Genomic DNA, 15,704 nt, shown 5'->3' with positions numbered 1-15,704 from the left:
GTGAGTAAGCTGCAGACACGCCATGTTGCGGCTGGAAGCGTGGCAGCACGTCTTCGGTCTGTATCGGTCGTTGACGCAAACAACGCACTTCACTGTCTGCGATGTTTGGACGCACAAGTGACAAAGCCAATCTAATACATCTCCCTTTGCCTCTCTTCGTCTCCCTGCACTCTGTCTTTCCATCTCCCCGTCTCCCTCCACTCCGTCTCTCTGTCTCCCTCCACTCCATCTCTCCATCTCCCCGTCTCCCTCCACTCCGTCTCTGTCTCCCTCCACTCCGTCTCTCCATCTCCCCGTCTCCCTCCACTCCGTCTCTCCATCTCCCCGTCTCCCTCCACTCCATCGCTCTCCGTCTCTGTCTCCCTCCACTCCGTCTCCCCGTCTCCCTCCACTCCATCTCTCTGTCTCCCCGTCTCCCTCCACTCTGTCTGTCTCCCTCCACTCCATCTCTCTGTCTCCCTCCACTCCCTCTCCATCTCCCCGTCTCCCTCCACTCCGTCTCTCCGTCTCCCTCCACTCCGTTTCTTTCCCTGTCTCCCTCCACTCCGTCTCTCTGTCTCCCTCCACTCTGTCTCTCCGTCTCCCCGTCTCCCTCCACTCTGTCTCTCCATCTCCCCGTCTCCCTCCACTCCGTCTCTCTGTCTCCCCGTCTCCCTCCACTTCATCTCTCTCCGTCTCTCTGTCTCCCTCCACTCCGTCTCTCCATCTCCCCGTCTCCCTCCACTCATACCAGCCTCTACCACTTCATCTGGCAGCTCGTCCCACAACCCACCACCCTCTGGGTGAAGAGCTGCCCTCAGTGAGTGTAGATAAAGGTGAGAGGCTTTGTTGTTCACTAGAGGGTGGTCAGCATATAGAAGAGGTCAGTATATAGGGAGGTCATTATATAGGGTGATCAGTATATAGAAGAGGTCAGTATATAGGGTGGTCAGTATATAGAGGAGGTCATTATATAGGGTGATCAGTATATAGAAGAGGTCAGTATATCGGGTGGTCAGTATATAGAAGAGGTCAGTATATAGGGTGGTCAGTACATAGGAGAGGTGTGTGGCTGAAGAAGGAACAACTTGCACAGTTACATATATAGGAAAGACATCCTTTGGAGGAATTGTCCTGTGATTAGGCCAGTTCAATATGTGTGTTGCTGGGGAGTGTGGCTTGTGGGCCGGAATGACCTGTTCTGCACTTTATCTCTAAATATCAGTGGGATTTCTGTCCGCCCGGACCATTGGGCTAGACGGATGCTTCTGTGCGTAGCTGTGGGTGGTGTGGTGTTCTCACTGTCCTACGAGGGCTGGAGGGTGAGCACCTCCAAGACTGACAAGGGGACTCTTACCGACGTCAGCCCCGCTCAGGGCGAGACCTTGGGGCCAGGGTCTCAGGCTGACCCTCTGACCATTGACCACCAGCGACTGGACGCAGCCGCGGAATCCCTGATTGGCTCCTGCCACCTGGGCCAGCCAATGGGCTCGTGGGGCTCCACCCAGGTACAGCGGAGTGCGGAGGGTGATCCTGGAGTAGCGGCCCTGTGGGGAACAGCAAGATACCAGTCAATGGAGGGGGGAGGGGTTCCTCTCCTAGCATCACATCCAAACCCTTCATCCTACACGCCCAGTGCCATGCTGAAAAACTCTTCCCTCAGAGCCCCAATGCCACAGCCAAATCCTTCCCCTGATATCCTCAGCACCACAAACCCTTTCCCAATACCTTTAGTGTCACACCCAAACCCTTCCCCCAGAGCCAAATCCTTCCCCTGATATCCTCAGCACCACACACAAACCCTTCCCCAATACCCTTAGTGTCACACCCAAACCCTTCCCTCAGAACCCCAATGCCACAGCCAAATCCTTCCCCTGATATCCTCAGCACCACAAACCCTTTCCCAATACCTTTAGTGTCACACCCAAACCCTTCCCCCAGAGCCAAATCCTTCCCCTGATATCCTCAGCACCACACACAAACCCTTCCCCAATACCCTTAGTGTCACACCCAAACCCTTCCCTCAGAACCCCAATGCCACAGCCAAATCCTTCCCCTGATATCCTCAGCACCACACACAAACCCTTCCCCAATACCTTTAGTGTCACACCCAAACCCTTCCCCCAGAGCCAAATCCTTCCCCTGATTTCCTCAGCGCCACAAACCCTTTCCCAATACCTTTAATGTCACCCACAAACCCTTCCCCCAGAGCCCCAATGCCACACCCAAACCCTTCTCGCAATATCACCAGAGCTACAGTCAAACCCTTCTGTCAGAACCCCAAATGAAACACCTAAGTCCTTCCCCAATACCCTTAGCACCACACCCAAATCCTTCCCCAATACCCTTAGCACCACACCTAAATCCTTCCCCAATACCCTTAGCACCACACACCTAAATCCTTCCCCAATACCCTTAGCACCACACCCAAATCCTTCCCCAATACCCTTAGCACCACACCTAAATCCTTCCCCAATACCCTTAGCAGCACACCTAAACCCTTCCCCAATACCCTTAGCACCACACACAAATCCCTCCCCAATACCCTTAGCATCACACCTAAACCCTTCCCCAATACCCTTAGCACCACACACAAACCCTTCCCTCAGAACCCCCAATGTCACTTCCAATCCCTTCCCCTGATACCTTTTTAGTACCATGCCCAAACCCATCCAATACTGCCCCATGCTGCAGCTAAACTCTTCCCCCAACATTCCCACTGCCACACCCAAACCATTCCCCACAGAACTCCCACTGCCACACCCAAACCTTTTCCCACAGAACTCCCATTGCCACACCCAAACCATTCCCCACAGAACTCCCACTGCCACACCCAAACCATTCCCCACAGAACTCCCACTGCCACACCCAAACCTTTCCCCACAGAACTCCCACTGCCACACCCAAACCATTCCCCACAGAACTGCCATTGCCACACCCAAACCATTCCCCACAGAACTCCCACTGCCACACCCAAACCATTCCCCACAGAACTCCCACTGCCACACCCAAACCATTCCCCACAGAACTCCCACTGCCACACCCAAACCATTCCCCACAGAACTCCCACTGCCACACCCAAACCTTTCCCACAGAACTCGAGCCCAGCACTACACACAAACCCCTCACCCCCAGCCCAACACTACGGTTCTTCCAGTCCCACCCTCGTTACAGATTGAGCCCGTGGACAGGGTGCCCTTTCCTGTGGTACTGGAGGACTTCACCATCTCTTACCCCACATATCACCCCAGTCCTCTCCCTCCCCTCCTCTCCCACTCCTGTACCTTGGAACTGCTGGAGACGGGAGTGTCGTTGTCGAGCCGGAGCCAGCCGTCGACGCCATCGCGGGACAGGGTGACCTTGTGCCAGTGTTGGGGCAGTACTTCGCTCTCAGTCTCCAGCACCGCTGCCCCTGTGCCGCAGTTAAACCTGCAGACGGACGGTCACACGCATTGTCCCCGTGCCAGGTCTGGACACGCACCCCACCCCCTTCAACCCACATCCGTCCAGGTAAGGGCACGGGAAGATCACAGCACCGGACGAGCAAGCGGACAATGAGGTGGAGCTTCTCCACGTTTCAGCACAGCTGCTAGAACGTCCCACCCCGGACTGGACCAGACCAGACTTCTGTCATGGAGGTTGTGCTGGGAGCTAAAGGTCTCCGTCGTTCCACACCCTTCCTTGTTACACACACACACACACACTCACAAACACATTCTCACACACTCACACTCACTCACAAACACACACACACAAACCATCCCCCCCCCCCCCCAACCAGTCGGATCATCTAAATCCAGGGGAGCTGTGTAATAAGGATAGCAGTGGGGTATAAATCCAGGTAGTGGGGTGCTACAGGGCTGTGTAAGTGCCAGAATGTTGTGTGCGTACAGAGTGTGAACAAGCCTTTGGAAACCTGCAATGCTGACAAAGTGAAAGAGTAGAAGTAAGCCACTAGGCCCAAACAAGGTATTGAACAAACCCAGGATGGTTGTGGAGATGCAGAAGAGGGTGAGGGGCCTCTTACCAACAGGGTACAGTATTGACAGGATGTGGAGCTGGCCTGGAGGGTGGAGTGCAGCCCAGAAAAGTGTGAAGTAATTCACTTTGGAAGGTCAAATTTGAGGGCAGATTACAGGATTAAGCACAGGATTCCTCACAGTGTTAAGGAACAGAGGGATCTTGGAGTCCAGGTCCATGGATCCCTCAAAGCTGCCGTGCAAGTGGATCGGGTTGTTAAGCATGCATACCATGCGCTGACCTTCATTAACTATGGGACTGAGTTCAAGAGCCAAGAGGTGACATTGCAGCTCTGTAAGCTCCAATTCGACCACTGTTGGAGTATTGTGTTCAGTTCTCGTCACCTCATTGTAGGAAGGATCTGGAAGCTTTAGAAAGGGTGCAGAGGAGATTTATCAAGATGCGGCCTGGACTAGACACCATGTCTTTTGAGGGGTTGAGTGAGCTAGGGATTTCGCTCTTTTGAAAGAGGATAAGAAGTGACTTGATAGAGGTGTAACAATATTATAAGAGGCATTGATTGAGCAGACAGCTGGAGACATCTCTCCAGGGTGGAAATGGTTAACGCAAGGGGGCATAATTTTAATGTGATTGGTGGAATGTCAGAGATAGTTCTTCCTACACAGAAAGCACTGGGTGTGTGGAACGTCCTGCCGGGGTAGAGGTAGAGGCAGGTAGATTATGTCGTTTTAGATAGGGATGTGGATGATAGAACAATAGAGGGCCAGGTGGGAGTGAAGGGTTAGATTGGTCTTTGAGGAGACCATAGGGCCAGCACATTATTGTGGGCTGAAGGGCCTGTACTGTGCTGTAGTGTTCTATGTGCTGTGTGTAAACAGTGAGTGTTTGTCAGTGCAGAGAGAAATATATAAAAATGGGGGAGTTGTGTAATTGCCAGAGTCGGTGAAAATCCGGGATTGCAGAGGACAGACAGGGCAGTGTTTAAATGCAGAGTGCTGGGTAAACAGAAGAGGGTGCTGTGTGCGGAAAAGGGCTCTGTAGACTCAGGAGAGCTGTGTAAAAGGGTGGATTGTGTTGGGAAAAGGGCTCTAGACGCGGGAGAGCTGTGTAAACGCGGATGAACTGTGTATGGCACAGGGCTCTAGACGTGGGAGAGCTGTGTAAACGGGAATGGACTGTGTATGACAGAGGGCTCTAGACACGGGAGAGCTGTGTAAACAGGAATGGACTGTGTATGACAAAGGGCTCTAGACACGGGAGAGCTGTGTAAATGGGGATGGACTGTGTATGACAGAGGGCTCTAGACACGGGAGAGCTGTGTAAATGGGAATGGTCTGTGTATGACAGAGGGCTCTAGACATGTGAGAGCTGTGTAAACGGGAATGGACTGTGTATAACAGAGGGCTCTAGACATGGGAGAGCTGTGTAAACGGGAATGGACTGTGTATGACAGAGGGCTCTAGACGGGAGAGCTGTGTAAACGGGGATGGAATGTGTATGACAGAGGGCACTAGACACGGGAGAGCTGTGTAAACGGGGATGGACTGTGTATGACAGAGGGCTCTAGACATGGGAGAGCTGTGAACACGGGGATGGACTGTGTATGACAGAGGGCTCTAGACATCGGAGAGCTGTGTAAACGGGAATGGACTGTGTATGACAGAAGGCTCTAGACACGGGAGAGATGTGTAAACGGGAATGGACTGTGTATGACAGAGGGCTCTAGACGGGAGAGCTGTGTAAACGGGGATGGAATGTGTATGACAGAGGGCTCTAGACACGGGAGAGCTGTGTAAACGGGGATGGACTGTGTATGACAGAGGGCTCTAGACACGGGAGAGCAGTGTAAACGGGAATGGACTGTGTATGGCACAGAGCTCTAGACATGTGAGAGCTGTGTAAACGGGAATGGACTGTGTATGGCACAGAGCTCTAGACATGGGAGAGCTCTGTAAATGGGAATGGACTGTGTATGACAGAGGGTTGTAGACACGGGAGAGCTGTGTAAACAGGAATGGACTGTGTATGACAGAGGGCTCTAGACGGGAGAGCTGTGTAAACGGGAATGGACTGTGTATGACAGAGGGCTCTAGACACGGGAGAGCTGTGTAAACGGGAATGGACTGTGTATGACAGAGGGATCTAGACATGGGAGAGCTGTGTAAATGGGAATGGACTGTGTATGGCACAGAGCTCTAGACACGGGAGAGCTGTGTAAATGGGAATGGACTGTGTATGACAGAGGGCTGTAGACACGGGAGAGCTGTGTAAACAGGAATGGACTGTGTATGACAGAGGGCTCTAGACATGGGAGAGCTGTGTAAATGGGGATGGACTGTGTATGACAGAGGGCTCTAGACATGGGAGAGCTGTGTAAACGGGAATGGACTGTGTATGACAGAGGGATCTAGACATGGGAGAGCTGTGTAAACGGGAATGGACTGTGTATGGCACAGAGCTCTAGACACGGGAGAGCTGTGTAAATTGGAATGGACTGTGTATGACAGAGGGCTCTAGACATGGGAGAGCTGTGTAACTGGGAATGGACTGTGTATGACAGAGGGCTCTAGACGGGAGAGCTGTATAAATGGGAATGGATTGTGTATGACAGAGGGCTGTAGACACGGGAGAGCTGTGTAAACGGGAATGGACTGTGTATGACAGAGGGCTCTAGACGGGAGAGCTGTGTAAATGGGAATGGACTGTGTTTGGCACAGAGTTCTAGATGCAGGAGAGCTGTGTAACTGGGAATGGATTGTGTATGACAGAGGGCTCTAGACACGGGAGAGCTGTGTAAATGGGAATGGACTGTGTATGACAGAGGGCTCTAGACACGGGAGAGCTGTGTAAATGGGAATGGACTGTGCATGACAGAGGGCTCTAGACATGGGAGAGCTGTGTAAACGGGAATGGACTGTGTATGACACAGGGCTCTAGACACGGGAGAGCTGTGTAAACGGGAATGGACTGTGTATGACACAGGGCTCTAGACATGGGAGAGCTGTGTAAACGGGGATGGACTGTGTATGACAGAGGGCTCTAGACAGGGGAGAGCTGTGTAAATGGGAATGGACTGTGTATAACAGAGGGCTCTAGACACAGGAGAGCTGTGTAAACGGGAATGGACTGTGTATGACAGAGGGCTCTAGACACGGGAGAGCTGTGTAAGCGGGGATGGACTGTGTATGACAGAGGGCTCCAGACATGGGAGAGCTGTGTAAACGGGAATGGACTGTGTATGACAGAGGGATCTAGACATGGGAGAGCTGTGTAAATGGGAATGGACTGTGTATGGCACAGAGCTCTAGACATGTGAGAGCTGTGTAAACGGTAATGGACTGTGTATAACAGAGGGCTGTGGACACGGGAGAGCTGTGTAAACAGGAATGGACTGTGCATGACAGAGGGCTCTAGACATGGGAGAGCTGTGTAAACGGGAATGGACTGTGTATGACACAGGGCTCTAGACATGGGAGAGCTGTGTAAACGGGAATGGACTGTGTATGACACAGGGCACTAGACATGGGAGAGCTGTGTAAACGGGGATGGACTGTGTATGACAGAGGGCACTAGACATGGGAGAGCTGTGTAAACGGGAATGGACTGTGTATGACAGAGGGATCTAGACATGGGAGAGCTGTGTAAATGGGAATGGACGGTGTATGGCACAGAGCTCTAGACATGTGAGAGCTGTGTAAACAGGAATGGACTGTGTATAACAGAGGGCTGTGGACACGGGAGAGCTGTGTAAACAGGAATGGACTGTGTATGACAGAGGGCTCTAGACGGGAGAGCTGTGTAAACGGGAATGGACTGTGTATGACAGAGGGCTCTAGACACGGGAGAGCTGTGTAAACGGGGATGGACTGTGTATGACAGAGGGCTCTAGACATGGGAGAGCTGTGAACACGGGGATGGACTGTGTATGACAGAGGGCTCTAGACATGGGAGAGCTGTGTAAACGGGAATGGACTGTGTATGACAGAAGGCTCTAGACATGGGAGAGCTGTGTAAACGGGAATGGACTGTGTATGACAGAGGGCTCTAGACGGGAGAGCTGTGTAAACGGGGATGGAATGTGTATGACAGAGGGCACTAGACACGGGAGAGCTGTGTAAACGGGGATGGACTGTGTATGACAGAGGGCTCTAGACACGGGAGAGCTGTGTAAACAGGAATGGACTGTGTATGGCACAGAGCTCTAGACATGGGAGAGCTGTGTAAACGGGAATGGACTGTGTATGGCACAGAACTCTAGACATGGGAGAGCTGTGTAAACGGGAATGGACTGTGTTTGACAGAGGGCTCTAGACGGGAGAGCTGTATAAATGGGAATGGATTGTGTATGACAGAGGGCTGTAGACACGGGAGAGCTGTGTAAACGGGAATGGACTGTGTATGACAGAGGGCTCTAGACGGGAGAGCTGTGTAAATGGGAATGGACTGTGTATGACAGAGGGCTCTAGACACGGGAGAGCTGTGTAAACGGGGATGGACTGTGTATGTCAGAGGGCTCTAGACATGGGAGAGCTGTGTAAATGGGAATGGACTGTGTATGGCACAGAGCTCTAGACATGGGAGAGCTGTGTAAACGGGAATGGACTGTGTATGGCACAGAGCTCTAGACACGGGAGAGCTGTGTAAATGGGAATGGGCTGTGTATGACAGAGGGCTCTAGACATGGGAGAGCTGTGTAAATGGGAATGGACTGTGTATGACAGAGGGTTGTAGACACGGGAGAGCTGTGTAAACAGGAATGGACTGTGTATGACAGAGGGCTCTAGACACGGGAGAGCTGTGTAAACGGGAATGGACTGTGTATGACAGAGGGCTCTAGACGGGAGAGCTGTGTAAACGGGAATGGACTGTGTATGACAGAGGGCTCTAGACACGGGAGAGCTGTGTAAACGGGGATGGACTGTGTATGACAGAGGGCTCTAGACATGGGAGAGCTGTGTAAACGGGAATGGACTGTGTATGACAGAGGGATCTAGACATGGGAGAGCTGTGTAAACGGGAATGGACTGTGTATGGCACAGAGCTCTAGACACGGGAGAGCTGTGTAAATGGGAATGGACTGTGTATGACAGAGGGCTGTAGACACGGGAGAGCTGTGTAAACAGGAATGGACTGTGTATGACAGAGGGCTCTAGACATGGGAGAGCTGTGTAAACGGGGATGGACTGTGTATGACAGAGGGCTCTAGACATGGGAGAGCTGTGTAAACGGGAATGGACTGTGTATGACAGAGGGATCTAGACATGGGAGAGCTGTGTAAACGGGAATGGACTGTGTATGGCACAGAGCTCTAGACACGGGAGAGCTGTGTAAATGGGAATGGACTGTGTATGACAGAGGGCTCTAGACATGGGAGAGCTGTGTAAATGGGAATGGACTGTGTATGACAGAGGGCTGTAGACACGGGCGAGCTGTGTAAACAGGAATGGACTGTGTATGACAGAGGGCTCTAGACATGGGAGAGCTGTGTAAACGGGAATGGACTGTGTATGACAGATGGATCTAGACATGGGAGAGCTGTGTAAACGGGAATGGACTGTGTATGGCACAGAGCTCTAGACACGGGAGAGCTGTGTAAATTGGAATGGACTGTGTATGACAGAGGGCTCTAGACATGGGAGAGCTGTGTAACTGGGAATGGACTGTGTATGACAGAGGGCTCTAGACGGGAGAGCTGTATAAATGGGAATGGATTGTGTATGACAGAGGGCTGTAGACACGGGAGAGCTGTGTAAACGGGAATGGACTGTGTATGACAGTGGGCTCTAGATGGGAGAGCAGTGTAAATGGGAATTGACTGTGTATGACAGAGGGCACTAGACACGGGAGAGCTGTGTAAACGGGGATGGACTGTGTATGACAGAGGGCTCTAGACATGGGAGAGCTGTGTAAATGGGAATGGACTGTGTATGGCACAGAGCTCTAGACATGGGAGAGCTGTGTAAATGGGAATGGACTGTGTATGACAGAGGTTTGTAGACACGGGAGAGCTGTGTAAACAGGAATGGACTGTGTATGACAGAGGGCTCTAGACACGGGAGAGCTGTGTAAACGGGAATGGACTGTGTATGACAGAGGGCTCTAGACGGGAGAGCTGTGTAAACGGGAATGGACTGTGTATGACAGAGGGCTCCAGACACGGGAGAGTTGTGTAAACAGGGATGGACTGTGTATGACAGAGGGCACTAGACATGTGAGAGCTGTGTAAACGGGAATGGACTGTGTATGACAGAGGGATCTAGACATGGGAGAGCTGTGTAAACGGGAATGGACTGTGTATGGCACAGAGCTCTAGACACGGGAGAGCTGTGTAAATGGGAATGGACTGTGTATGACAGAGGGCTCTAGACATGGGAGAGCTGTGTAAATGGGAATGGACTGTGCATGACAGAGGGCTGTAGACACGGGAGAGCTGTGTAAACAGGAATGGACTGTGTATGACAGAGGGCTCTAGAAATGGGAGAGCTGTGTAAATGGGAATGGACTGTGTATGACAGAGGGCTCCAGACGGGAGAGCTGGATAAATGGGAATGGATTGTGTATGACAGAGGGCTCTAGATGCGGGAGAGCTGTGTAAACGGGAATGGTCTGTGTATGACACAGGGCTCTAGACATGGGAGAGCTGTGTAAACGGGAATGGACTGTGTATGGCACAGAGCTCTAGACATGGGAGAGCTGTGTAAACGGGAATGGACTGTGTTTGGCACAGAGTTCTAGATGCGGGAGAGCTGTGTAACTGGGAATGGACTGTGTATGACAGAGGGCTCTAGACACGGGAGAGCTGTGTAAACAGGAATGGACTGTGCATGACAGAGGGCTCTAGACATGGGAGAGCTGTGTAAACGGGAATGGACTGTGTATGACACAGGGCTCTAGACATGGGAGAGCTGTGTAAACGGGGATGGACTGTGTATGACAGAGGGCTCTAGACATGGGAGAGCTGTGTAAATGGGAATGGACTGTGTATAACAGAGGGCTCTAGACACAGGAGAGCTGTGTAAACGGGAATGGACTGTGTATGGCACAGAGCTCTAGACACGGGAGATCTGTGTAAATGGGAATGGACTGTGTATGACAGAGGGCTCTAGACATGGGAGAGCTCTGTAAATGGGAATGGACTGTGTATGACAGAGGGTTGTAGACACGGGAGAGCTGTGTAAACAGGAATGGACTGTGTATGACAGAGGGCTCTAGACGGGAGAGCTGTGTAAACGGGAATGGACTGTGTATGACAGAGGGCTCTAGACACGGGAGAGCTGTGTAAACGGAGATGGACTGTGTATGACAGAGGGCTCTAGACATGGGAGAGCTGTGTAAACGGGAATGGACTGTGTATGACAGAGGGATCTAGACATGGGAGAGCTGTGTAAATGGGAATGGACTGTGTATGGCACAGAGCTCTAGACACGGGAGAGCTGTGTAAATGGGAATGGACTGTGTATGACAGAGGGCTGTAGACACGGGAGAGCTGTGTAAACAGGAATGGACTGTGTATGACAGAGGGCTCTAGACATGGGAGAGCTGTGTAAATGGGGATGGACTGTGTATGACAGAGGGCTCTAGACATGGGAGAGCTGTGTAAACGGGAATGGACTGTGTATGACAGAGGGATCTAGACATGGGAGAGCTGTGTAAACGAGAATGGACTGTGTATGACAGAGGGCTGTAGACACGGGAGAGCTGTCTAAACAGGAATGGACTGTGTATGACAGAGGGCTCTAGACATGGGAGAGCTGTGTAAACGGGAATGGACTGTGTATGACACAGGGATCTAGACATGGGAGAGCTGTGTAAACGGGAATGGACTGTGTATGGCACAGAGCTCTAGACACAGGAGAGCTGTGTAAATTGGAATGGACTGTGTATGACAGAGGGCTCTAGACATGGGAGAGCTGTGTAACTGGGAATGGACTGTGTATGACAGAGGGCTCTAGACGGGAGAGCTGTATAAATGGGAATGGATTGTGTATGACAGAGGGCTGTAGACACGGGAGAGCTGTGTAAACGGGAATGGACTGTGTATGACAGAGGGCTCTAGACGGGTGAGCTGTGTAAATGGGAATGGACTGTGTATGACAGAGGGCACTAGACACGGGAGAGCTGTGTAAACGGGGATGGACTGTGTATGACAGAGGGCTCTAGACATGGGAGAACTGTGTAAATGGGAATGGACTGTGTATGACAGAGGTTTGTAGACACGGGAGAGCTGTGTAAACAGGAATGGACTGTGTATGATAGAGGGCTCTAGACACGGGAGAGCTGCGTAAACGGGAATGGACTGTGTATGACAGAGGGCTCTAGACGGGAGAGCTGTGTAAACGGAAATGGACTGTGTATGACAGAGGGCTCCAGACACGGGAGAGCTGTGTAAACGGGGATGGACTGTGTATGACAGAGGGCTCTAGACATGGGAGAGCTGTGTAAACGGGAATGGACTGTGTATGACAGAGGGATCTAGACATGGGAGAGCTGTGTAAATGGGAATGGGCTGTGTATGGCACAGAGCTCTAGACACGGGAGAGCTGTGTAAATGGGAATGGACTGTGTATGACAGAGGGCTCTAGACATGGGAGAGCTGTGTAAATGGGAATGGATTGTGCATGACAGAGGGCTGTAGACATGGGAGAGCTGTGTAAATGGGAATGGACTGTGTATGACAGAGGGCTCTAGACGGGAGAGCTGTATAAATGGGAATGGATTGTGTATGACAGAGGGCTCTAGACGGGAGAGCTGTATAAATGGGAATGGATTGTGTATGACAGAGGGCTGCAGACACGGGAGAGCTGTGTAAACGGGAATGGACTGTGTATGACAGAGGGCTCTAGACGGGAGAGCTGTGTAAATGGGAATGGACTGTGTATGACAGAGGGCACTAGACACGGGAGAGCTGTGTAAATGGGAATGGACTGTGTATGACAGAGGGCACTAGACACGGGAGAGCTGTGTAAACGGGGATGGACTGTGTATGACAGAGGGCTCTAGACATGGGAGAGCTGTGTAAACGGGGATGGACTGTGTATGACAGAGGGCTCTAGACATGGGAGAGCTGTGTAAATGGGAATGGACTGTGTATAACAGAGGGCTCTAGACACAGGAGAGCTGTGTAAACGGGAATGGACTGTTTATGGCACAGAGCTCTAGACACGGGAGAGCTATGTAAATGGGAATGGACTGTGTATGACAGAGGGCTCTAGACATGGGAGAGCTCTGTAAATGGGAATGGACTGTGTATGACAGAGGGTTGTAGACACGGGAGAGCTGTGTAAACAGGAATGGACTGTGTATGACAGAGGGCTCTAGACGGGAGAGCTGTGTAAACGGGAATGGACTGTGTATGACAGAGGGCTCTAGACACGGGAGAGCTGTGTAAACGGAGATGGACTGTGTATGACAGAGGGCTCTAGACATGGGAGAGCTGTGTAAACGGGAATGGACTGTGTATGACAGAGGGATCTAGACATGGGAGAGCTGTGTAAATGGGAATGGACTGTGTATGGCACAGAGCTCTAGACACGGGAGAGCTGTGTAAATGGGAATGGACTGTGTATGACAGAGGGCTGTAGACACGGGAGAGCTGTGTAAACAGGAAAGGACTGTGTATGACAGAGGGCTCTAGACATGGGAGAGCTGTGTAAATGGGGATGGACTGTGTATGACAGAGGGCTCTAGACATGGGAGAGCTGTGTAAACGGGAATGGACTGTGTATGACAGAGGGATCTAGACATGGGAGAGCTGTGTAAACGAGAATGGACTGTGTATGACAGAGGGCTGTAGACACGGGAGAGCTGTGTAAACAGGAATGGACTGTGTATGACAGAGGGCTCTAGACATGGGAGAGCTGTGTAAACGGGAATGGACTGTGTATGACACAGGGATCTAGACATGGGAGAGCTGTGTAAACGGGAATGGACTGTGTATGGCACAGAGCTCTAGACACGGGAGAGCTGTGTAAATTGGAATGGACTGTGTATGACAGAGGGCTCTAGGCATGGGAGAGCTGTGTAACTGGGAATGGACTGTGTATGACAGAGGGCTCTAGACGGGAGAGCTGTATAAATGGGAATGGATTGTGTATGACAGAGGGCTGTAGACACGGGAGAGCTGTGTAAACGGGAATGGACTGTGTATGACAGAGGGCTCTAGACGGGTGAGCTGTGTAAATGGGAATGGACTGTGTATGACAGAGGGCACTAGACACGGGAGAGCTGTGTAAACGGGGATGGACTGTGTATGACAGAGGGCTCTAGACATGGGAGAACTGTGTAAATGGGAATGGACTGTGTATGACAGAGGTTTGTAGACACGGGAGAGCTGTGTAAACAGGAATGGACTGTGTATGATAGAGGGCTCTAGACACGGGAGAGCTGCGTAAACGGGAATGGACTGTGTATGACAGAGGGCTCTAGACGGGAGAGCTGTGTAAACGGGAATGGACTGTGTATGACAGAGGGCTCCAGACACGGGAGAGCTGTGTAAACGGGGATGGACTGTGTATGACAGAGGGCTCTAGACATGGGAGAGCTGTGTAAACGGGAATGGACTGTGTATGACAGAGGGATCTAGACATGGGAGAGCTGTGTAAATGGGAATGGACTGTGTATGGCACAGAGCTCTAGACACGGGAGAGCTGTGTAAATGGGAATGGACTGTGTATGACAGAGGGCTCTAGACATGGGAGAGCTGTGTAAATGGGAATGGACTGTGCATGACAGAGGGCTGTAGACATGGGAGAGCTGTGTAAATGGGAATGGACTGTGTATGACAGAGGGCTCTAGACGGGAGAGCTGTATAAATGGGAATGGATTGTGTATGACAGAGGGCTCTAGACGGGAGAGCTGTATAAATGGGAATGGATTGTGTATGACAGAGGGCTGCAGACACGGGAGAGCTGTGTAAACGGGAATGGACTGTGTATGACAGAGGGCTCTAGACGGGAGAGCTGTGTAAATGGGAATGGACTGTGTATGACAGAGGGCACTAGACACGGGAGAGCTGTGTAAACGGGGATGGACTGTGTATGACAGAGGGCTCTAGACATGGGAGAGCTGTGTAAATGGGAATGGACTGTGTATGACAGAGGTTTGTAGACACGGGAGAGCTGTGTAAACAGGAATGGACTGTGTATGACAGAGGGCTCTAGACACGGGAGAGCTGTGTAAACGGGAATGGACTGTGTATGACAGAGGGCTCTAGACGGGAGAGCTGTGTAAACGGGAATGGACTGTGTATGACAGAGGGCTCCAGACACGGGAGAGCTGTGTAAACGGGGATGGACTGTGTATGACAGAGGGCTCTAGACATGGCAGAGCTGTGTAAACGGGAATGGACTGTGTATGACAGAGGGATCTAGACATGGGAGAGCTGTGTAAACGGGGATGGACTGTGTATGGCACAGAGCTCTAGACACGGGAGAGCTGTGTAAATGGGAATGGACTGTGTATGACAGAGGGCTCTAGACATGGGAGAGCTGTGTAAATGGGAATGGACTGTGTATGACAGAGGGCTGTAGACACGGGAGAGCTGTGTAAACAGGATTGGACTGTCTGTGACAGAGGGCTCTAGACATGGGTGAGCTGTGTAAACGGGAATGGACTGTGTTTGGCACAGAGTTCTAGATGCGGGAGAGCTGTGTAACTGGGAATGGACTGTGTATGACAGAGGGCTCTAGACACGGGAGAGCTGTGTAAATGGGAATGGACTGTGTATGACAGAGGGCTCTAGACAC

At 51.6% G+C, this 15,704-nt stretch overlaps 1 protein-coding gene across 1 annotated transcript in view; it reads right to left on the bottom strand.

Moving 5' to 3' along the window:
• Positions 1-15,704, bottom strand: part of LOC132396567 (pikachurin) — a 122,603-nt gene that overhangs the window by 26,053 nt on the left and 80,846 nt on the right. The window contains 2 exon segments of the mRNA XM_059974224.1: positions 1,337-1,526; positions 3,264-3,408. Coding sequence (XP_059830207.1) covers positions 1,337-1,526; positions 3,264-3,408 — 335 coding nt within the window.

The sequence above is a fragment of the Hypanus sabinus genome, chromosome 7 (assembly GCF_030144855.1).
Source record: "Hypanus sabinus isolate sHypSab1 chromosome 7, sHypSab1.hap1, whole genome shotgun sequence".
Taxonomy (NCBI): domain Eukaryota; kingdom Metazoa; phylum Chordata; class Chondrichthyes; order Myliobatiformes; family Dasyatidae; genus Hypanus; species Hypanus sabinus.
The sequence above is the reverse complement of the archived record's forward strand: the minus strand, read 5'-3'. Positions and strand labels throughout refer to the sequence as shown.